Here is a 24,644-nt window from a genome sequence, read left to right on the forward strand (position 1 = left end):
GTGCCACTTGGGCCATCATTGAGCGTTTAAGGGAGCGCCAAAACGCCCTGCAGGATCATAGGGGCTGGAATGCTGTACCAAGGTTCCCATCGCGTAATCACGTAGATCGTGAAAGTCCGGTATGCCCAAATATTTGAAAGTACGGGGGGGCCAAGGAATATCAACAGGACAAGAGGAGGGACGCTCAATGGGAAAACATATGTCTTCCTCCTGTTCACCCAGAGACCGGACGGGCTACTGAATCCCTCAAGTAGAGTGAGTGCCCAAGGAACCCCCGATATGCCATCCCGTAGTTAAATCAGTTTGTCGTCTGTGTAAAGCAATATGATGTGCTCTGCACGACCCCATGGCATGCCTCTGCCACACCCCTCCACTCGGAACTGTGCTGCAAGTGGCTCGATAGCAAGCACAGCAAAGGTGAAAGAGGGCAATCCTGTCTGGTGCCACGGAATATGGGATACCACCCCGCCCACCCGCACTCTCGCCAAAGGGAGACAGTACAGCAGCTCAACCCATCGTATCAATTTCTCTCCCAGCCCCATTCGAGTCATCACTGCCCGTAGATAATCCCACCTTAATGAATCAAATGCTTTCTCGAGGTCCACTGAGAGAAGCACAGCCCCAGGGTGCAGCTCCTCATGTGGCAGGTGTAGAAGTGTGAATAGCAGTCTCGGGGTTAGGGAGGTATTCTGCTCGGGTAAACCGTTCTGGTCCTCATGAATGAGCTGGGGGACATGGTGAAGCAGCCTATTAGCCAGGGCTTTGCTAAGAATTTTAAAGTCACAGTTCAACATGGATAGGGGTCTGAAATCAGTCACTGACTTAGGCTTGGGCAGAGGAACCACCAATGCTTCCCACAGAGTCTCAAGTAATTTGCCTTCATCGTAAGCCTCAGTGTAAAGGTCAACCAGCGCAGGAGCAAGGAGATCCACATATGTCTTGTAGAACTCCATGGGGAGTCCATCCGCGCCTGGTGTTTTGCCCACAGCTAATTGTGCAATAACTGTTTTCACCTCTTCCAGGATGAGCGGTTCCCCCAGGGGGTCCCTGTCCTCTGGTTTTAAGGTGCCTAGTGGGAGGGATCATAAGTGGTGGTTTAGCGACTGTGGCAGGTTGTCCTCGGGTCGTCTATAGAGGGACGTGTAGTACGGTTTAAAGGCGTCATTTATCTCATTTGGGACATAGACGTGTTCCCCATCCGTCCCCCGTACACTCGTGATCAGAGTGCTCACCCCCCCCCCCTCCTCCAGTAGGCACCAACCAGGCCAGTAGCCTGCCTGATCTACCCTCCTCCTCTTGTATGGATGTCATATGCTTTCGGTAATCATGGCACCGTAGCCTTTGCAGTGTTTGATTAAACGATCCTCTCATTTTAAGGAGTCTGTGCTTTGTTTTCGGATCTGTGCCCTGCTCATTTTCCCTGACATGTAGTTCCTTTTCCAGTTGGTTTAATTTGTGCTCAAGGGTACGTCTGATCCCTACTGATTGTTCCAGACAGTGACCTTCTGCCACCACCTTTAGAGTCTCCCACTCTATACGGCACGATTCGGTGGATCCCTTATTGATATTAATGTGCTATGAGAGGTGAGATTTGAGTCCCTCCCTATACACCGGGTCCTCCTGGGACTTTGGCTGAAGCCTCCATGACAGAGTAGGTGCTCTCGCTCCTACACCCCGTCCGGTGATAAGCAACGGGCTGTGGTCCGATAAAGGACGGCCCAGGTATTCAGAACAGACTTTCGTGGAAAATGGTGCTGGTGCATAGCACCTGGTCTATTCTGGTGTGTAGCTGGTCGAGCCCTGAATAGGAGTAATCCCTATCCTGTGGGTGCTGGACCCGCCAGACTTCCTCTAACCCTCAATGCATCATCTAGTTGTTTAGATATTTGGCAATCTTGTGTGCTGTCGCCCCGGGCAGGGGAGGGAGCGAGCGATCCATCCCAGTGTCCTGTACGCAGTTAAAGTCCACCACCCCCCCCAAAAATCAAGAACTTCCCACTCAAGGACCTGGCCAAGCGTCCAGATAAAGCCTGCCAAAAGGGGGTCTGCTCCTGGTTAGGGGTATATACACAACTCAGCACTATCAGTCTACCTTGCAGTCTGCCCTCCACTATGACATATCTGCCGTCCTTATCCAAATCTATGGAGAGGGGCTCGAATGGGACTCCAACCCTCACCCACACCAGACCTCTCTTTAGGTATGTCAAGATCTTGTGGCGTTTAACAAGTGACCCCATCCCCCGGATGTTCCACTTTATCAGCTTGTAGTCCATTGTTGGATGGAATCCAGTTCGGGAAGGAGTGTCCCCCTCCCCTGGTAACGACCATTCCTCAGCACTACACCGTGGCCTCCAGGTACCACTATCAGTGTTAGTTCCGAAATATCTAATCTCCTGCGCATTCTAAAAAAGGGAAACATCAGTCCCCCAACTCCCACTTCCCAGGGCAACACCGCAACAGACGGCTGTCCAGCATGTGCAAAGCAAACAGAACAATAATGCTGAGTCATATAGAGTTCTCACCATTCAGTAAACAGCAGTCGACAATTTTGGCGGGGGACTGTGGCCGCTGCGGGCCCAAAGTCAGACAAATGCCCCAGACGAAGCCCCAGTGCCCTCTGCTGAGTATTATCACAAATCACCTGCTGTTCGGGGAGTCATTCTTGGAGCCTCGTCAGTGTGGTGGGATTCTGAGTCTGTGGAGTGGGTTTGATGATCCAATTCTCCTCCGCTGGCCACATCAGCTAAGACCACCTGTTTTAGTGATACCACCGCTTCCAAGGCAGCCTGCCTATCCAGTTCCTTCTGTACTGGAGTTGGCCCCGTTCTTGGGTGGGATCTGTTCTGCTGTCTCCTCGTTCTCCTGTATCCCTGCCGGTACGACGTTCCCATCGGGGCACTGGAGTCCCTTCCTGCCTTGTGCGCCTCCAGCCATTCCCAGGTCTCCTCAGGTGTTTGAAGGAAGGTAGTGTGGCCCTCCAGGATCACACTCATCCTGGTTGGGAATAGAAGCGAGTATTGGATGCCCGCATCCCTCATAGCCCTCTTCACCGCTGTGTACGAGGCCCGTCTGGACTGTACCTCCGCAGTGAAGTCCGGGAAGAGAGTCACTGTTCCATTGTCCACTCGGAAGGGCCCAGCTTCTCTGGCTCGCTGCAGCAGGATGTCCTTATCTCTGTAGTGGAGCAGTTTAGCCACCACAGTTCGTGGGGACCGTCCTGGGGCGACTGACCTTGACGGCACCCGATGGGCCCTCTCAAAGGCAAAAAAAAGGGGTGGTTAGTCCTGGGGTGACCACCTACCGCAGCCATTTTTCAAGAAAGGCCACTGCGTCGGCACCCTCGGGTCCTTCTGGCAATCCAATTATGCGCACATTGTTCCTCTGGTTCCAGCCTTCAGCATCTTCAGCCAGGCATTACAGTCACCGGACGCGGTCTGTCAGCTGCGTTATGGTGGCCTGAGTCTCTTGTGCTGGGGCCAAATTCGTAAGCGTTGTCTTAGCGCATCGGACCCTATCTGCTAGCTCTGGTGGTCTGCTCGCAGTAGGTCCAGCTACACTGATACCGAGCCGATTTCTCGCTGGAGTGTAGTTTTAGACTCCTCAATAGCTCCTAAGATCTTGTCCAGTGTGACCTGTAAGGAGTGTGGCACTGGTTCAGCCATGTCTGAGTCTGGTCGCCGTCACGGCTCCTCCCCTGCGACTTTCCCTTGTTACGATTTTTAGTAGTAATGCGGCCGGGCTAAAGGCAACCTCAACGGGGGGGGGCAGCAGCGGCTGTGGCAACTGGTCTCAGGGGCACTCAGTCGCTCCCCAGAGCGGGTGCGGTCGGCGAAGGGTCCAATTTCAAGGGGTAGTTCACCGCCAGTAGAGATCCACTGCTGGTCGCTGCCCACCCCTCTTTAGTGTGGCGTCTCAAGTCGTAGCATCATGCCCACTGTGGTAAATTTCATTATGGGGGTATGCACTACCAGGGCGCAGTCTCCAGAAACTCAGCAATTGTGGTCCCCAGTTGGTCTCTTTCTAGGTGGGTTCGCGTCCAGACTCTGAGCGCTGCAGGGCACGTTTCTGGTCCCGTCAGCTTATGTCTTCCTGCTGCACTCAAGCGGGCCGTGTGTGGGCGCTCCTATCAGTGCGCTGTGTGGCTTACATCTCGTTCAGCCTGCCCCCCACCTTAGTTGGTGCGCTCTGATTCTCCCCCACGCTTCCGCCTGGCGAGGCCTCTCCTGCATCGTCACGGGGGGTCCCAGCGCCTGCAGAAGAGCTACGGTTCCTGATCTCTCACCTTGTTGGAGGGCGGCGCTGTCAAGCCCTCGGGCTGCACCGATCCGTGGCAGCCCAGGAGTGCCTCTTTGTTGGCCCGCTGTCCGCCCTGGCTCCAAGTTGACCGCCGCCGAACTCCCGGAACTTCAGTGGCGCAACCCCAAGCAGCCCCACCGTCCACAGTAGCCCTCCGGCCCCGGGATTCCCACCTTTAGTCACAGATGGTGTCACCTAGCCCCAGGGCTGCACCGATCCACAGTGGTCCAGGTACTCCTCTTCGCAGGCTTGTCGCAGGCCGCAACGCCGAGCCAGCCTCCGCCTCACACTCCAACGCTGCAGCGGTCCACTCTTCACGGCTCCAGTCGGACACTGCACTGGTTCGCTGCTACCGCTCTCTCCAGCTAAGGGCTGTCACCGACCCCCACCAGGGCTATGTGGGAAGGGTAATTATCGGGCCCGAGCGGAGTGGAACAATTACATGTCTGCCGTCGCTGCTGATCTGGCCACGCCCCCGGGTGCTAGAAGACTGTTGGTGTGGCAGCTAGGATGTAGAATAAAAATTGATGAGCTGGATGTGTATTTAGTGGTACTGCTGTTCTAAATGTCTCCACAGTACATCTATCGTTCTGTAGGATTCATTAAACTTTCTGACCTGTGACGGGTATCTGTGTATCTAGTGTAATAAGGACAAGATCAGTATTGTGTATCGTGATCTACAGAATGGCCAGTACAATTTGTTTGATTAGACTGACTGGTTAGTTGTAAGATTTACTGACAGTTCAGTCCAAAACCCTTGTCTGCAGTGATTGAAATTTTGAGGACTCTTATTCAGAGAGGTTCTTTTAGAAGGCCTAATGTTTTACTATGTAAAAAGCCTAGCAGTGCTGCTTATTTGTTTGGTCTTAAAGTCCTTTGCTCCAGGAGAGTCTTCTGGTGTGAAGTTGTACATAGGTGAAGGTTGCTCTCCCCCTCCGGTGATATTTTGGTTTGTTGTATTTTGTTATTTTAATAATTGTAAAACATTACTTTCTGTATTTTCTATGCTGTTGGTGTATTAAACAGACTATTTCAGGGTGGTACCAAGGCACTGATCTGGAAAAGTTGTTGTGGTCTTTCCAGACCTCTCTCCAGTTTGAGATGTCTTAACATGTTAACATGTTGACTTGTGGCAGAAATAGTTCTGTCTGCCAGATTAGAAAGTGAAGATAAAGTGCCAACAAATTGAGAACCTAAAAAGACAGCTGAGGCCAAAAAGAGTCAAATATAGCCAAGGATATTGTTATGTTATGTTAAAATTGCTAATATAGCGCCTGTACTGCCCAGAGGCCTTGTAGCGCTTATACTGCAACACCGACTTGTCACTGTTCATAGTCGTATAGGAATTAAGCTCTTAATAGCCAGGTTTTTAAGGCCTTCCTGAAAGGAATCTCTTGTGAGTTTAATCTAATATTAAGAGGAAGGCTATTCCAGAGTATAGCACCTTGATATGACAGCGACCTTCGTCCCCATCTTGCTTTCTTCACTGTTGGAACTGTGACCAGCATAGCTGAGGAGGATCTGAGAGGTCTGCCCGGAGTGTAAAAAGATGCCAATGTTTTGAGCATTTCAGGGCCCTGATTGAATAAAGCTCTATGAATATCGCATAAAGCCTTAAATTGAATCCTTTTGTCTACTGGTAGCCAATGTAAGGAAGAAATTCCAGTCCGTATGGATTGTTGCTTAGGTGTTTTTAGAAGCAATCGTGCAGCTGCTTTTGCACCCTCTGTGATCTTTGTATCACATATCTTGGTGATCCTACAAACAGGGCATTTCCATCGTCAAGACGAGATCCTATCAGTGCCTGAATAACCAATCTCCTGGCAGGATTGCTAAAACCTTCCTCAAAGTCCTAAGCAGGGCAAAGGAGGTTCCAGCTACTCTATTAGTATGTTGCGACATTGAGAGTTGGGGGTCCAGCCATACCCCAAGACTTTTAATAAGACGTTTAGGGGGCAGGAGAGTGGCCACTCCTGTTGTTATGCTAGGATTTGCCCAAAGAACATGACCTCAGTTTTTTCATCATTGAGCTTCAATTTACTTCTCGACATCCATGCAGCAACTGCTTTTGGGCAAGGACCTAATGCTGTCCCCATATCCGGTTGAGTATTGGAGAGGGAAACAATAAGTTGAGTATCATCTGCATAGGATACCAGGTTCAGCCCAAATGGCTCAACAATCTCTGCTAATGGCAGCATATAGATATTAAAAAGCAGCAGGCTCAGGGCAGACCCATGTGGGACTCCACAGCTGCTGATAGTACGCCTAGAAGTACACGATCTGTCCAGTACCTGGAAGGACCTTCCATGAATAAATGATAGAATCCAATCTAAGGCTACTCCAGAGATTCCAATCCCTCGCAATCTATCTTTAAGAATGTTAAGGTCGACCGTATTGAATGCCGCACTCAGATCTAGGAGGATGATCGCTGTTTCAATTCCTTTGTCCATCCTCTTTTTTTGCTTCTTCTGTGATCGCAATCAGTGTGGTTTCAGTCCCATGCAATGGCCTAAAACCCATCTGAGTGGGATGTAAAATATTTTTCTCTTCCAGAAGAGTAGATAACTGAGTATGTACATGCTTCTCTGCAAGTTTAGCCATTATAGGTAACAGTGAAATTGGTCGGTAGTTAATCAGTAACTTAGAATCCAAATTAGTTTTTTTTAGGAGAGGTTTAACAATGGCCTGTTTCCAAGGGTCTGGTACTGTTCCAGATGATAGTGAAGCATTAATAAGATTTGTGATTATCGGATCTAACACCGGTATTCCTATAAAGAGAATCTGAGGAGGAGCCGGATCCAACGGAGAGCCTGATTTAGTGGAGCCCAGTAATTTAGTTACTCTATCCAAACCAATAGGAGTAAAGTTTGTTAAAATTACCTCTTCCCTACCCTCCTGATCCATCACCAAGTGATCTATTGTTAGAGTGTTAGGGAAGGATACATAAATATCCTGAATTTATTTTTGAAAAAAAAATTTGCCAGATCCTCAACATGTTGCTGCGGGGAGTCCATAATTTCTGACTCCTCATTGGGATGAATAAGATCTTTTAAGGCCTTAAAAATCTCCTTAGGAGAGTTAGCTGCTGCTTCAATTATTGTAGAATAATATGTAGCCTGTGCATTTTTAATTTCTGTATGATAAGCTCGAATCATATTCTTATATTCCTTTTTCATGGAATAGTCTTGAGTATGCCTCCATTTCCTCTCTTGCTTCCTACATTCTCTTTTCATCTCAAGTAGGCTTGAGGTAAACCATGGGGTGGACTTCTTTCATAGTTGCTTTCTAGCGCTAAAGAGGGGTATGGGTTCATCCAGGCTATCATCGATCCATTTATTAAAAGAGTGTGTAAAGTCAGTTATATTATTTGTGTTTAAGTTTTCTGATCTATTTTTTTGCAATGAGTTAATAAACTCTGGGGCCTTTAGTTTATGCCATTTCCATTTGCGTGGCGGGGTCCTGACACTCATGATCTTATACCGAGAAATGGTTAGTTCTAACTCTAGCAGATAGTGATCAGACCATGCTAGCGGACGGGATGATAGAAATTCTAATCCTAACACGTTAGAGAATACCAGATCAAGTGTGTGACCTTTATTATGAGTAGGACCTTTAATTAACTGTACTAGGTCACATGCCTTCATATCTGCTATTAGCATCTTTGTCGAAGCATTATCACCATTTTCTGCATGTAAGTTGAAATCTCCCAGCAGTATAAAGTTTGATTTAGTACATGCTAGTTGCGAGATATTCTCTGCCAGTGAGGCCATAAAATCTCCCATAGGACCTGGTGGACGATAGACCAGAACACCAGACAGGGTATGATGAGGGTTCACACTAATAGAGAAAAACATGCTCTCACATCCTTTAATCAATGTAGGAGTTGTTGTAACCCTACATATATCTCTATAGACAACTGCAATACCACCCCCTCTATTAGGCCTGTCAATTCTGGTAAGTTTATAGCCAATAGGTAGTGCCATCACAATGTCTGGAGCAGAACTTTCATCCAACCATGTTTCCGTTAAAAATAGGGCTTAAGGTTTTATTTGTTCCACAAGAAGATGGATATCCGCTATATGAGCCCCTAACGAGCGGCAATTGACTAAAAAAAAATAGGTAGTTTGTCGTACTCCTTAGTCTTTTGAAGATCGGTATGCAGTTGGAAGGACCAATCACATGCAGGGCACCTATATGCACTACAACGAGGATCTATACTCTGAGTACACCGACTGTGAGGTTTATTGTTCAAAGAAAATAATGCCTCTTTGGTAAATGTAATAATTACCTTCTCTGCAGTGTTTAAGTCAGAGTTTCTTGGCTCTTGGCACGGTCTGGCGTGGATGGGCGCAGATGGGCTTGCCTTTGGCGCGCCCGCTGCGCGTCGCGGTCATGCCGTCTAAAAATAGCCCAGCAGCAATGAAAGGCTTGGAGCGCTAACCCCCAAAATGGCGCTCACAGAGGGAGTACTGTCCCAAAATGGCGGCGATTTCCGATGTCTTATCGGGTGAGGAGATTCTCAGATTTTAAATGTTCTCTACAAACAGTAGTCTTGTGGAAAAATATATATTCCTAAATGAGCAAGGCATTATTTTAAAAAAAGAGACATGAACATCTATTTTTAAAAAGGACATGAACATCTATGTTAAATAACGAAATACGACGTAGATTCTAAAATGAATGTGCAAATCAGCAGTATACTTAAATATATCAGATTCATACAGATTTAGAGCAAATAACAGTGAATTACCGCTTGCAGCAAGCGTAGGTAGTAGATCACAAACCTCTCTGACTACCTTCTGCTGCTTGTATCTCTTGAACTTGCTGCAAGGACTTTGGTTTTTGGACTCATCTTGCATAAATCTAGTGTACAGCCTGTAAGGGTGGATGGAAATCTTATTAGACACACTTGCTCGTTTTTGTTTTAATTCATTTTCTTTGTCTTAGCTGCATTCAGAAAGAATTTACATGTGGTGTTCTTGTAAGCTGGTTGTTGCTTTTATGGTCTTGCCTACCAAACCACTTTTAGCTGTCAGTAGGCAAAAGCCTCTTGCGGACCATGCAAAAAACTTAGTGGGATTTGAGCCCACCCATTGCTTACTGTCAGTTGGTTTTGCCACTCTTATTTGTTTGCTTACTCAGTGGCTTCCTCTACTTGTGTTTGTCCCTCCTCTGGAGTATAGCCTTTTACATCCTTTTGATTGGCTGACTTGTATCCTTCCACTGCTCACTTTGCTGCTTTTTCTTTCTTTCAGCGCTCTATAAGAGTGAATGTTTTCCAGCTCTCTTTCTTATGTTCTGCATTTCCTCTTCAAATACAATCACCAGTCTGTGCTCCCCACTGCCTTCACTTTCTCTGTCCCTCATGTGCGGCTTTTTCTTTCGCTAACCACCACCCCACCACATGTGCTCCCTTATCCCTTCTCCACATTATTTATTTACTATAGCCTTAGAACCCGCCGTATTGGGCTCTACAGGCTATTAAAGGCCCGCTCCCGGGTTCTAAGGCTATTAAAACATTCTGCCATTAGAGGGCAGAATGTTCTCATAAATAAAACAAAGGCTTCACAGAACCGGAGGGGATTAAAATCCCCTCAGGCTCCATGAGGCTTTGTTCACAGCTGTGGCTGTGAACAAAGAAGATTGGAATGTTGGCGCTCGGGGCTTTTACCGGCCAGTAAAAGCCCGGAGCACTCCATTGTTTTCAATGGAGCTGCCAACATTCCAATGTTTTAATATTAATTAAACCACCCATGGCTTAAAGCTCGTCCAGTTCTTTCCGATGCCCATTCCCTGTTGCTCCCTCACGTGCTCCTTCCTTGCTCCCTCCACCACAAGTGGCCCTTTTTTATTAATACATTTTTTAATAGCCTAGCAGCACTCATTTGCTGGTGGGCCACTCTGCTGTAAGAAATGTGGTATTGTGCTAGTGAAGATTATGTTTTTCTGTTTACTACTCAGTTGATTCCAGCATCTTGGATCAGTAAATTTAAAAAATACCTTGCGTTATTTAGTAGTCCTGTGCATTCTTCATCTTGCGTGCAAGCACCCGCCGAATGATGCGGTTGCCCAACTATATGAACCGTATGAGCTTATGCGTGTGGCACATCATTGCGACTTCCTACTTTTTAGTGTTTTTTTTCTTTTCTTTTTGACAATGCCGCACAGCATTGGCAAATTCAGTAGGTTACAAAGACAATATCTATTTGCTTTGCGAATGTTTGTGCCGTTTGGCACCTATTCATGCCATTTGATGCACTATTCTAACAGACCTCATCACAACTTTCAATTCTTCCTTACTTTTTTGTAACTCATGATTTATTTTTCTGCAACAAAACACAGATTGCTTTATATGTTGGAAAGATTAATATTTAGGTTTTCTATAGAGAAGATGGTAAATGAATTCTGTTTTTAATGAACTACTAGAGAACCAAGTCGCAGTAAAGGAAACTGTATGAGTTGCCCATTTGTATTGCCTGATCCACTTGTACTAAACCCATATTTCGACTTTTTAAATATTTAACTTTTTGCTATGGCTCTGGAAAAAAACAAATCTGAAGTTTTCAACTTCTACGTTGTTAAAATCATTTTGGAAGAGTGTATTTGTTGGTCTGAAAGGGAGTTTACCATAAGGACCATTGCTATGTATGGATTGAAATAAGTCATGTTGAATTGTCATTCTGTAATTGCCCTTTTTATTGATTTTAGGAAAAGTAAAGAAATATGTAATAAGAACAAGCATTGGGAATGCCAATAAGTCTTTCTTTTCTATGGTAACATGAAGCAATACAAGTAAATAGCACGGAATGAATATTGATTTGCGTGGAATCTGAGAACTAAAGAATAATATTGGTGTTGGTTAAAAGTTTAGGTGACAGTTTTATTTTTAAGCCAGACCTAAATATTCATGTAGGATAAAGACTGTTCTCCTCCTATCTGTGCTTCTGACACAGAACAATGCCATAAATTCTAGTTATCTACGACACTTCAATAGCATGTGTGTACCCCTGAACATTCAAGCTCAAGCAGCTGGATAAGAAAAGAAGATGATCTCAGCTGTATGGAGGGCAAGACCTTATTTGAAGGAGCACACAACTTCTGCCCAAACAAAACCTGTACTCCTGGTTCCCAACGTGTGTGTGCAGCTAAACGCCTTCTCTAGTAGTGCTCACACATTAGTCTAGCAACAGCTGCACTGTCAAGCCAGATAGTAAAAAGGGAAAGAACAGACCCCTTGCATGTAACTTGTAGAAATTGCCCTCCACCCTCTTCTCCTCCTCCCTTTCCCCTTTAAACACTCAGCTAAGATGTCTTCTCACTATCAGATGGCCAGGAGAGATCCCTGTCAAAGACCTATTAATACCTTTAGTATATATTCTCAGTTTCTTACCTTGATCTTTCCATCTTTTACAATTCTAACATAAAAATTGCAAACAATTCTGCAGAGCAACCTTGGTCCAGTAGATACATATCTAAGTTAACTTACGAGTATATTAGCTTTAGTTGGTACATACCAAAATAGATTGTCAAATAGTCCCTTTTATTTATTGTTCATGCTAAGAAATATATTTTTTTTTAACTTCTGCACTGCTTTTACATGTTAGGTTAACATCCATAAGTGCAATTGTAATGCTTACAATAGTCACTGTTGAGTTTTCTTTGCACCATTGCAAACTGTTTTTCCTCAATGCCAGAAGAGTGCTCTTTACCTTAGCTTGGGCTCTAGAATAGACAATCAAAAAGTATAATTTATCAGTAATGGAGGGGTGGGGATAACATGTTCCCTTTTTTCTAGGGATGCAGCAGGTTTGCCTGTCTCCAAGAGCTGGACACCCCTCCTGGGGAATGACTGTAGTGATGAAGAGATAAATTGGAATCATGGGGATTCACAGTAAGTAATTTAATATTTCATATTCAAATACATACATAGCTCTCTGCTAGAAACAGCTGCCTCTCCAGCCTCATGTTTCCCGAAACAAAATAATAATGAAAGTACATAACGTCATAGATAGGCTTTGGATCAGGCCTCGTCAGCCGTTTGTTTACTCGGATGTCATTCACATTTTGCTTCCAGTAGTCCCAGCAGACAGCATGGGGCAGAGAGTCAGTCTGTCATCCATTGCTGACTTGCACTGGGAGTGATGGCAATTAGCGCCTGTGCACAGTTGCCTGAAGAGAAATGCACAGCAGTGCCAGAGCCACTGTACCTCAGCTGCGAGGTCCCTCCTTTACTTTTAGATTTTGTTTTGTATGTTTCAGTGTTTGACATATGTGGCTGTAGATACATACACTGTGCATAAGCTCGCCATCTAGTGTTGGGTTCTGAGTGGTACAACTTGTTTTTCTTCGAAAAAATTTATTTGAGCCACTGGATTGTGTGACTCCTCCTCTAGATGATAGTGCGCATGGGCATTGAGTCCTTTGTTAGATTGTTTTCTCTGCCATCGTGTTCAGACGTGTGTGTCTCTCGCTCCGTTCTCAGCTCGATACAATCCCAAATGGGTTTCTTTCCGTCTTCCTTTCAGCAATGGTATTGTTTTGATTGCGTTTACTTTCTCATAGTCAGTCTGTCGGTTTGAATTCTAATCCCGAAACTGACTCCCTACCCTTCGGGGCGTCCGTGCCCCTCTTCGGGCTTGCTATGCAGACCTGATGGAATGGGCTCCATTTCAGTTTTGCCCGCGATGCCATTTTAAATTCCCCACACTGATCAACACCAGGTGTGTAATTTGTGTCTCGAGCAAGCTTGTGATGCATGTCCATCCTTACAGTCTGAAGAGCTCGTCGACTAGAAATGGCGCCTCAGACTCCAGAGGACACTCCAGAAATCTTTGAGGCGGAACATAGAACATACATAAGAGGAGCGGGAGCAAAAAGAGGCCTTCTCAACCCAAGACTCCAACTTGGATGTGCAATCAGATATCGATGGCCAGTTGTTGCAGTCTGCACAGACCGTGAATACAAAGACCCCTGCAGCCCCAACAAAGACTGTAAAAACAACATCCAGAGAGGTCACCGATCTGCCACTGCCTTCCGGCCATGGTCTGAGCCTAGAAACCATTTTGAATGCCCGCCTTTTGGCTCGGCACCAAAAACAGAGGTCAAAGTGAAAATTTCAGCCTCTGGCTCTGGTAGCTCCACCTCTTTACTGACTCGACCACAAGATGCTTCGGTACTGACCTAAAAACTGCCTTCCTGTTTCGGTGCCAAGACCATCACACCAATTAAAGACTTTGAAGCTGAAAACTTAAAAAAAGACTCCTTCCACTTCTGTGGATTGGGGCCAGTCTTCGGCCACCCCTTCACTGGTGAAACCAATTCCCGAAGTAATGGACACTTGGCAGCGCTGACTTCATATTCAGAAGTACCAGTTCGTATTATGACAACAACACCTGTTCCTTTAAAGAGAAAACTGACTTTTCAAGAGGTGCTTGATACCTCTCAACCTCCAAAGAAGTCCACCAAAGATGAGGCTTCATCTTTAACACAGCCTTCTCCACAATCCTCTACACCTCCACCTCCTTCTCCTCCACCAACATCTCCCCCCTCCCTCTGGATTTACACCAGCAAACTCACCCCAAATGGGGCTTATGATTTAGGAGACACCTTAGATGACCCAGATCCTGGGATACATATGATCCAGATCCTATTACACCCAATGAGCTGCATCCCTACCCAGCTAGACAATCACCACCTGAGGATTCCACCTCATATCAGCAAATCATAGATAGGGCACCAGCATTTTATAATGTACAGATTCACACTGATCTTATTGAGGAAGACTTTCTATTTGATACCCTTGCCACAGCACATAGTAAGGCCCTTCCCATGCTCTCAGGCATGCTCCGGCACGTTGATGAGATCTTTAAGGAGCCAGTAAGCGCACGCATTATCAGTCCTCGAGTTCATAAAAAAAATATATAAGGCTGCACCCACAAACCCTCTGTTCATAAACGCTCAGGTTCCTCCCGACTATTGTTACGTCAACTGCCCGCAAAAGGGCCAATAGTCAATCCACAGGAGACACTTTCCCCTCCTGAGAAAGAAAGCAAAAACCCAGATGCAACAGGTAAAAGGGTTGCAGCTCAGGCAGCCAATCACTGGCACAGGCCTTACTAGCACGATATGACAGGATGCATTGGAATACCATGGAAGAGCTCCTTCAGTATCTCCCTGAGGAGCATTGCAAAAGGAGTTGTGAAATTGTGGCAGAAGGACAAACTGTTACAAATAATTGGAGTTGCTGTGCGCTGGATGCTGCTGAAACTGCTGCACACAGCATTAATACCAGTGTCATAAGAAGACATGCTTGGCCCAGGTGTTCAGGGTTCAAACCAGAGGTACATAAGGCAGTGTTGAACATGCCTTTCCCTAAAGAGCAGTTGTTTAGCCCCCAATTCGACACTGCACTAGAAAAGTTGAAAAAAGATAATGAAACCGGCACAGCTAGGGGGGCACTCCAAGCCACTGCACACCATGATATTTTTCATCACCCAGGTTTCACAAGAAGTTTTAGGTCATCCTATACAGACCAGTCTTTCACACAAACCAAGGCCCTCTCTCAATCCTTTCCCATAGGGTTTTATAGAGGTTCCTATAGAGGAAACAACAACAAAGGCAGAGGAAAGCCATCCACTTCTAGAGGCTCCACCTCCACTGCCAAACAATGACTGCCTCCACCTTTCACCCCCACACACAACTACTATAGGGGAAAGACTTCAACATTTTTACCCACAGTGGTCAGATACCACCACCGAGGTGGGCTCTTTCAGTTATCCAATATGGTTACTGTCTGGAGCTCATTTCCACTCCACCAAACATACCCCTCTCGCTCAAACACTTTCATAAGAACGTCTCACTCTTCTCAAGGAGGAAGTGCAATCTGTTCTCCTCAAAGGGGCCATAGAGCCAGTTCCATTAAAACATCACAATCAATTTCCTACGCACTCTGGGATTCACAATCAATTATCTCAAATCCCATCTCCAACCGCTTCAGATACAACCTTTATCTATTGGGGCTAGCGTTCCCCAGCACAGCCCATGTTGAAACTTTTCATTCATTGATTTCGCAGTTAACAGAAAACCATTCATACACAATGAGGACTTTCATGTGCCTTTTAGGGATGATGGCATCCTGTATTGCCATTGTACATCTAGCCAGACTTCACATGCGTCACCTTCAACAGTGTCTTTCTCGTCAGTGGTCTCAGACATAGGATCAACTGGAAGATCTAGTGTTTTTGGACTGCCAAGCTCATCACTGTCTGCAATGGTGGAATACCACAAATCTTATGAAAGGGCAGCTCTTTTTGGACCCTCTACCTCAGATCATTCTCACTACAGACGCATCACAGACCGGTTGGGCATCTCATCTCCACAACATTACAGTGGAAGGCCTATGGAACATCACTCAACAATCCTTACACATCAGTCACCTGAAATCGCATGAATCTTCCTAGCAATGAAGGCGCTCCTTCCACACCCACACTTGCAACGCAAAGTAGTACTAGTACGTACAGACCACATGACTACCATGTACTACCTTCAACAAAACAAAGGGGGGTATGTTCACCTCAGCTGTCCCATCTTGCACAGACAATATAGAGAAAGGCAGTTCATCACCACATTCACATAGTGGCACAGTATCTACCAGGAACGGACAATCAGTTTGCAGACCTACCCAGCAGGGTGCAGCAACAAGTCCATGAATGGGAACTCCACCCGCAAGTCCTCCAACATTACTTTCTAAAGTGGGAAACACCTCAAATAGACCTTATTCGCCACCGTGCACAACTCAAAATGCCGAAACTTGGCATCTTGGTACCCTCACCCTCAGTCTAAGGGCAATGCTATATGGATGAGTTGGTCAGGAATATTTGCTTACGTTTTTCCACCTCTCCCACTCATTCCTTTTCTAGTTCGGAAACTCAAACAATCATCCATCACCTTGATGCTTGTAGCTCCCACATGGGCACATCAGCCATGGTTTACAACACTTCTGGATCTCTCACTAGTTCAACACCAGAAGCTCCCTAACAGGCCAGACCTTCTAACATAAAATCAAGGACAAATAAGACATCCAGACCCCAAGTCACTCAATCTAGCATAAATGCTCCTGAGGTTATAGAATTTCGATATCTACCACTACCGCAGAAATGTATGGACATTCTTAAAGAAGGGCTTAGACCCGCAACTAGACAGTGTTATGCAACAAAGTGGATCGCTTTGTCTGCTACTGTCAACCGAAAAACATTGACCCTCTCAAGCCAACTGTTCAAGAGATTGTTACTTATTGCATTTAAAAAAAAGCTAATTTAGCTTACAAATCCATTTGACTTCATTTAGCAGCTGTAGCTGCATATCTTCAAAATAGACAGCATTCTTCTTTTGTTTAGGATTCCAGTCATTGAGGCATTTATAGAAGGACTTAAGTCATACCACCAAGGGTTCCTCTGACACCATCCTGGAACCTTATTGTTCTCACAAGGCTCATGGGTCCCCCTTTTAAGCCACTACACTCCCATCCCTTACAGTTCCTATAATTGAGGTAGCTTTTCTAGTGGTTATCACTTCCCTTAGACGTGTCATTGAGCTCCAGGCTTTAACCCTGGAAGAATGATTCTTCCACATTCACAAAGATAAAGTAGTTCTTCGAACTAATCCTAAAATCATACCAAAGAAAGCTTCCCAATTTCATATCAGTCAATCAATAGAACTACCATTGTTCTTTCCCCACCCGGACTCTGTGGAGGAAAGGGCTCTACACACCCCTGGTGTAAAAAGGGCTCTTGTGTATTATATAGATAGAGCCTTTTCAATGCCACACAAAGGAAACCCTATATCAAAGGCTGTTATAACTAGGTGGAAAGTCAAGTGTATTCAAACTTACTATGCTAAAGCAAAATGAAACTTAGCTCTCACGCCTAAAGCACACACTACTAGGAAGAAGGGTGCTTGAATGGCTTTCATAGGGCACATATGTATATTAGATATTTGTAAAGGAGCTACATGGTCTACACCACACAACTTCACCAAACACTATTGTGTAGCTGTACTAGCAAGGCCACAGGCCAATGTTGGCCAAGCAGTAATTGGGACACTTTTCCAAACGACTGCAACTTCCGCACATTAGCCACGCTTTAAGGAAGGACTGCTTTCCAGTCTATGCACAGCATGAGTATCTACAGCCACACATGCCATTGATTGGAAAATGTTAGTTACCAGTAGACATCCATTTGTGGCATGTAGTGCTGTAGATCCACATTAGTCCTCCCACCTCCCTGGATGCCGACCGGGGGGGGAGGGAAGAAACACGCACACACACCACACACTCTCCTACTTCACTATCTCTCTCTCTCCTACTTCACACACTCTCTCTCTCTCTCTTTCTCTCTCTCTTACTTCACTCTTTCTCTCTCTCTCCTACTTCACTCTCTCTCTTCCGCTCTCTCTCCTACTTCACTCTCTCTCTCCTATTTCACTCTCTCTCTCCTATTTCACTCTCTCTCCTATTTCACTCTCTCTCTCCTACTTCACACTCTCTCTCTCCTACTTCACTCTCTCTCTCTCTCCTACTTCACTCTCTCTCTCTCTCCTACTTCACTCTCTCTCTCTCTCTCCTACTTCACTCTCTCTCTCTCTCTCTCTCTCTCTCTCCTACTTCACTCTCTCTCTCTCTCTCCCACTTCACTCTCTCTCTCTCTCTCCCACTTCACTCTCTCTCTCTCTCCCACTTCACTCTTCCCCTCTACTTCACTCTCCCGCTTGTGGAGAAAACAATCTAACAAAGGACCAGAGAGAAGGAGTCACTTGATCCCCTGACTTGAAAAACAAGTTGTACCACTCCGAACCCGACACTAGATGGGGAGCTTATGCACAGCATATGAATCTACAGCACTACATTCCACGAACAGATGTCTACTGGTAAGTAACATTTTTCTTTTTTGCATATTACACGTTTGCAAAAATTTTTTAAACTGCATGCTTCCTTAGACATATTGGCTTTGTCGGTACTTGTTCAGTGGAATCGCACGCGCTTTTTTTTTTTCCAATGAATGCTTGCGCCTCAAGTTCCTTCTCATAAATATTCACAGGTGCAAACCTAGATCCACAAAACTCTAAATAAGCCGAATTGGGTGCCAGGTGTGTTACACGGTCTTCAAGCCAGGGAGCTACTCACAAGACGTACCTCAAATTGACTGTGAAGTAATGCCAGTCAATAGGGCTGACATCGGTTTTATTTCTTTATTTTTTTTATTTCTTTTTTTTTTTTTTTTTTGAGCAAAGCAATTCAATGATTTAGAAGCATTTGAAGCAAACTTAACCATTAGCAATTATTTGTTGTAACATTCCTTTCTATAGTTTTGAATTTGTCTGTGCTGTAATAAACTGGCATTAACTATATGCAAATCGGTATTCTCCCCATCCCAAAAGAATTATGCCAGCTCAAAATGCTCAGGCAGGTAGCCTCTATATGGCAACACATGCCTCCCTTTTTTGGGTGGCAAAGACTGATTTGCATGTGTTTGGCCCCTGTTTCTAATGGCTAAGACATTGAGTGAAGCAGAATGGAGCTATTTCATAATTCGTATAGAGAAACCAGCTTGTATTTGGGCCACTGTCTACTTCAAACATACGTTTGATAAACTCTTATTTTTTTTTTTTTTTTTTTTTTTAAAAAGAGTTGCCCTGCAGCCATTGATAAGAACTATGGAGCATGGAAGAGCTGAGGAAGTTTGGCTATTTTTTGGTTGACAAGCTGTCAAACTTTACAAACATCCTTGATTTAATGAAAATTGTGTAGCAGTTTCCCAAGAGTGGGGTTTGGTCGAGGTAAAGAAGGGCCTAACAATTGTGAGGAAGCGGTTTCTAATATTCAAGATGCATTGAAAAAAGTGGAGATTTTTTTTGTCAAAGAAGTAATGTTTAGAAGCGCATGATAAGTCTTAAAGACAAGTACAGCACTGTATGGAAATGTGTTGCTCACCTCAGATGAACCTTATGGCATACATGCAGTCATTTTTCAAAACTGTGTATCACCAATAGAAAATGGATAAAGCCTTGTCCTTGATCCTGAGAAGATTGAGAAAAGATTCTCTCGAGCTGAGTTTGACGTTCTTTACTCCCACACGGTATGTCAGATAGGAGACGCCTACTCAAGGATAGATGTTGTGTAGCCATGTAGTTAGTGCACCAGAGGCAAACTCGTCTGCATGAGACTATTTTGCTATGCAGCCTCTCTTGCCAATCAGAAATAGGAGGACTTTTTTGCTGCTATCGGATCATACCTTTTATTTTGCCTTCTTAACAGAGACTAGGCTCCCTTAAGCCGCTGAGCCTGATAATGCTATTACCAAGGATTATTTAGAGCAACAGAAACTCCAGGAAGGGTGGAGGCGTTACTTTGGTATTTAAGCCCCATCTAAAGGACAGCTTGTTAAATATTAGTGACTTCACAGTAGACTGAGTCACAGTAGACCGAGTTCTCGTTGCCCCTCTCTCTCTTTTTCTCTCTCCCCCCTCTCTCTCTCTCTCTCTATCTCTCTCTTTCACCCACCCTCTCTCTCTCACCCTCTCTCTCTCTGGGCATGAGTGTAGCTGTATCTGTTAGGGAACAAAAACAGTTATTTTGGAGGAGTTTAACATCTGAGTGGAAGTCTTTGCCTGCTTGCGGAGTAAAACAAATCTTTTGGAAGACATGTTTTTTTGGGCTGTAGTCAGGCGATTAAGAGATTATGAGGCCCACCCATTGTGAGGACCCTCCATTTTACTCGGACAGATTAACAGTTTCACCCTCGAGGTAACATTTCAGCCATTCATGTGTCAGTTTTCCTTGAGAAGAAAGTTCCCCAGGGTCACGGAGTGGATTAGATATTACTCGAAGATGTGACTTTTTAACTTGTCCGGGACTGTGGCATGTCAGTGACCACTGTTTCACAACCTCTGTTAAGTTTAAGGACATCGACAAAAGCATCTTTCAGAGCAGAGAGATGCCTCAGGAGTTAAAGCGGACAGCATTGCTGCCAATCATCTTAATTGAAGCCTTAACTCTGCTGTCTGTGTACACCCTTCTAAGCACCCTTAACTCTGGTTTCCATGCAGTATTTGTTAAAAGCCTCCTTCACCTCAAGTTGTAGCCATTAAAGGGGAAGGAGGCTGGTGTTTCATTGGTAGAAACCAACTGTAGGCTCATTTCACTCGTTCAAGCTGCTGCTAGGATTGTATGAGAAATTAATTGCCTGATTTATTGCTAGACTTCTTGAAGAGTATCCGTTGTTGAATATTAGTTAGACGGGTTCAAGCCTTCTTTAGGGACAGAGCCAGCACTAGTTTCACTATTAACTATCTCAGATCTGGTTTAGATAAAAGCTCACCCACAAGCATTTTTCTCCCTGATCCATTAGCTGCTTTTTATATGGTTGACCACTCCATCTTTATATTGCAAATTCAGGAGTTGGGCAAATGTGGGACTGTCAGACAATGGCTTGTCCTCTTCTTCTATGGCAGTGATCAGTCTTCAGCCACCCCACCCCTTGATGGGTCAAGTTTCTTCCATGTTGATAGTGGAGTTCATAAGGACTCCCCTATGTCCCTCTTATTAGTACCCTCTTGCCAATGTCATAAACGCCTTTGAGCATACAGTTATGTTATGTTAGTTTAATTTAGATCACACATGAATCACCCCAGGAGGGTATCTGTGCCAATTAGACCAAAGATAAGAAGAGACTACCGAACTAAACCAACACTGTCTTGAGTAGTTTTCTAAATTTAGTATAATTTGTGCAGTTTGAATATGAAGTCGTAATTCATTCCAATAAAGAGGGGCTAGGTAGGAAAAAGACCTACCCCTGAACGGGACCTTCTTACCTGTGGAATGGTAAGCAGTGCTTTGTCACTAGGTATTAAAGGTCTGCCTCGGCTATAACATGTAAACTTCGTAGCTGGGACCTTTCCCTGTCAGGAAATTGTGTCAAGTAGCAAGTTTGAAAAATAATCCTTTTCCGGATGGGCAGCCAGTGAAGTGAGCGTAACAGGAGAGAGGACGCTGTCCCAGCGGGAAGATTGGAGATGAGATGTGCAACAGTGTTCTGAACAACTTGTAATCTGGATAGTAACATCTCATTTGCAGAATCCATTAAGGCAGTGGTTCCCAAACTGTGGTCCGGGGACCCTTAGGGGTCTGCGAACCCTCCTCAGGGGTCCACGACTGCATAGAATATTAAATATTATTAACAGATTAGGTCCTCAGCTTTCAGTATTGACTCAGTGGGGGGTCCCCGGATTCCAAAAATGTTCAGTGGGGGTCCCCAGGCTCCAATAATGACAAAGTGGGTGTCCACAGAAATCAAAAGGTTGGGAACCAGTGCATTAAGGCATTACCATAATCCTGTTGGCCAATAACCACAGCTTGAACCAAAGTTTTCCTCACTGACGATGGGAGGAGCAGTAAAACTCTCCTCAGCTGGTGCACTGTGTGAAAACAAGTACCTGTGATGCTCAAACCCTGATCTTTCATCAGGAGAGATTTCTCCAGTCTGGCAACTAGGTTCTTAACGACCTGTTTAGGGCTTGGAGATGTACCCAATTCTGAAGGCCTTTAATCGCGGGACCTATAGCTGTTGGGCCTTCCAGAACAGCATAATCTCTGTTCTGTCTGCACTTAACTGGAGACAGCTTTCAGTTATCTAGGCGGCAGTTGCTTTCATCACAGCTTAGAAGCGCTATGCAATGCTGATCGTGTTAACTTGTATCTATCTGCTGTTGGTAATTGGATGAGCCACAACTTACTCAAATTGAATGCTTTCAAAAAAGGAAGTCTGAATGATTGGACAGGCGTCACAATGTAACTTTGATCTATGGACCCCCTGTGCATGGTAGAAATGTCGTCATTATCCCAGAAGGTAAAGAGTCGCAGTTATTATAGAAGGATCTTGTTGCCAAGTTATTAATCCTTTCCTCACCAGCAACTACTCCTGAATGTGAATTGGAGTACCCACTTGGCTGAGGTGACTCCTCTGTTATATGTTTAGGCATATGGGTCAGTAGAGACATTGAAGAGGCTTTTCAAGGAAATTATGGTGCAGCAGTTAGTCGATTTCAGCTTCTAAAATTGATGGGTATACAGGATTGGTCAAAAAGGTTGTTCTTCTTAAATTACTGTACCTGTTAAACAGTATTCCCATCCCATTTATTTAATAAATAAATGGTTGTGTCCGTGCCTAAAAGCAAATTTGGTGCACCTGTTGGTGCTGGAACAGGGAGTACTTGTGGAGTAGGTGGATAAACAACCCAGATTAAAATGACAGGTGCTTACAATGCAATTGGAGCAGGGTAGCTTGGCGGGCCCAGCCGTAGAGCTGTATTATCACAATATATCCATTTCTGTCAGTTTCCACTACCGCACCAGCTGCATCTGTCTGTCGAGGCAGACGCAATACACCTGTGTCTGATAAATGTTCCCATAAGCCTACTTTCTTGGTGCTCATAGACACTGTCCATTCTACATTATGGGCATAGGCACGTCTCCTTTGGAGAGCCAGATTGAAAGCTCTATTGTCCCAGTATAAACCTGGTATAACTCAGTCCTGCCACTGTCATGCAAACTCAAAACACATCAACAGCTAGATGAACTAAACCTGCAGGCAAATGGCACCTTCATGTTGGTAGATGCTCTAAGAGGCATCAGGAAACGCAACCACTAGACCTCTTGTCATTCCAGTTTCTTTCACAAACTTTTCTACACACCTATGTCTGTGTGCCAGTTGGGAATATGGGCTAACTCAAGCTGCTTTAGGTGTGGTACAACCGAAGCTTATTTTGTCCATGTGGTATGGTTCTGCCCGCCGATATACAAGTATTAGATAGTGAATAGTGGATCACTAAGTCCCCTGAACCATCCAGGTAGCCCTGCTGAGCTGCAGTAAAGACTTTATGCGGCCAGCTAATAGCCACTGCCACGTTACTAGCAAAGAGAAGGTTGACAATGCACCGGGGCCTTGGGACCTGCCTCACACCATGGATTGGCTGCGAGATATGTCTTACTGTACAGAGAAGTTGGGTGCCTATTAGGACCTTATGCCTCTCAAATTTAGGCTGACAGACACTGGGTCCATAAGCTGTGAGGATGGGAGCAATAACAGCATAATGGTATACCCAGCAACACACTAAAACAGGCCTGTGGAAATACGAAATGTTCCTCCACAGCTTTTCTTTGGTTAGGCCAAAATGACGCCTGATGAGACTGTCAAGCCCATCACCAGAAGGAACATTGCAACACCTAGTAACTGCAAGAGATCGAATGCTGCTGACAGTGATCTCAATCTTACTCTTGTCCCTCTTACTCTTGTGTAAATATGATGTGAGAAGTTAATTTCTGTCTGATATATAGTTGGGGAGCAATTATACATGTAGCTTTCATTGTTGCAACTAAAACCAATTTAAAAAGAAAGAACGTACCATTACCTCTCAAATTAATTTAATGATCCTCATCATAGAGCTTGTGTGGTTAATACATTCATCATTTCTAGGCTGTGAACATTCATGCTATTTGGGCCTAATATGCAGCTGCTTTTCAGATCTAGGAAATTCAACAGGGTCCTCCACTCCTATCGTAGCCTCTGTTAGCTGGCATCTGACGCACAAAGCTTTTTACTTCCTGGACCCCATCTTTCTTCATTACCTGCTGCTGAGATACACATCTAATCTGTCTTTATTCTATGCCCAGATCCTTTCGGACTGTTCCATGCTTTATATGAACTTGTCAAGGTAGTTTGGCCTTTTTGCAAGATCACTCTCTCCCTCTGATACGTCCTCCTTTTTTGCCAAATCTAATGTCATGTGGCAGTTCACACACCACTAACAAGCATTTTTCTTTATTTAGTTCCATTGACAAAAACTTTTCATTGCCTGTGCAGAGAGACCTTCGGGTAGACCAGGGTTCTGCAAAGTCTGTCCTGGAGAGCCGGGTCCATGCCATGTTTTTAGCATATCCACATTTAGAAAAAAGATGTTTTAGAAATCTACATTTTTCTAAATGTGGATATGCTAAAAATCTGGCATGAACCTGGCTCTTCGGGGCAGACTTTGCAGAACCCTAGGGTAGAAGTATGCCCTATATAAATAATTATTAATTCACAAGGACATTGGTAGCCAATAATAGATGGGTAAGTAGGTTATTTAAAAGAAATGTCAGTAACTGTGGAATGGCAAAGGGTGGAATTCGACTTTATCCAACAAATGTTAGTAATATGTTTTAGTAGTGGTTGACTATTGAAATAAGATGAAGTTGTTTTTTGCAAGCAACTTTGTATGGTACTGTCGCGTGGGCTCTCATTATTCTAAATGAGACT

At 44.8% G+C, this 24,644-nt stretch overlaps 1 protein-coding gene across 2 annotated transcripts in view; it reads left to right on the forward strand.

Moving 5' to 3' along the window:
• CREBL2 (cAMP responsive element binding protein like 2) overlaps positions 1-24,644 on the forward strand; it is a 187,306-nt gene that overhangs the window by 128,549 nt on the left and 34,113 nt on the right. The window contains exon 4 of one of the 2 annotated variants that reach the window (XM_069228022.1): positions 12,092-12,187. The exons of the other annotated variant lie outside the window; for it this stretch is intronic. Within the exon in view, the coding sequence (XP_069084123.1) occupies positions 12,092-12,165 (74 nt within the window). The 3' untranslated portion in view covers positions 12,166-12,187. The remainder of the gene's footprint in view (positions 1-12,091; positions 12,188-24,644) is intronic. 2 annotated transcript variants of the gene reach the window in all.

This window comes from Pleurodeles waltl, chromosome 4_1 (assembly GCF_031143425.1).
Source record: "Pleurodeles waltl isolate 20211129_DDA chromosome 4_1, aPleWal1.hap1.20221129, whole genome shotgun sequence".
Classification (NCBI taxonomy): Eukaryota; Metazoa; Chordata; class Amphibia; order Caudata; family Salamandridae; genus Pleurodeles; species Pleurodeles waltl.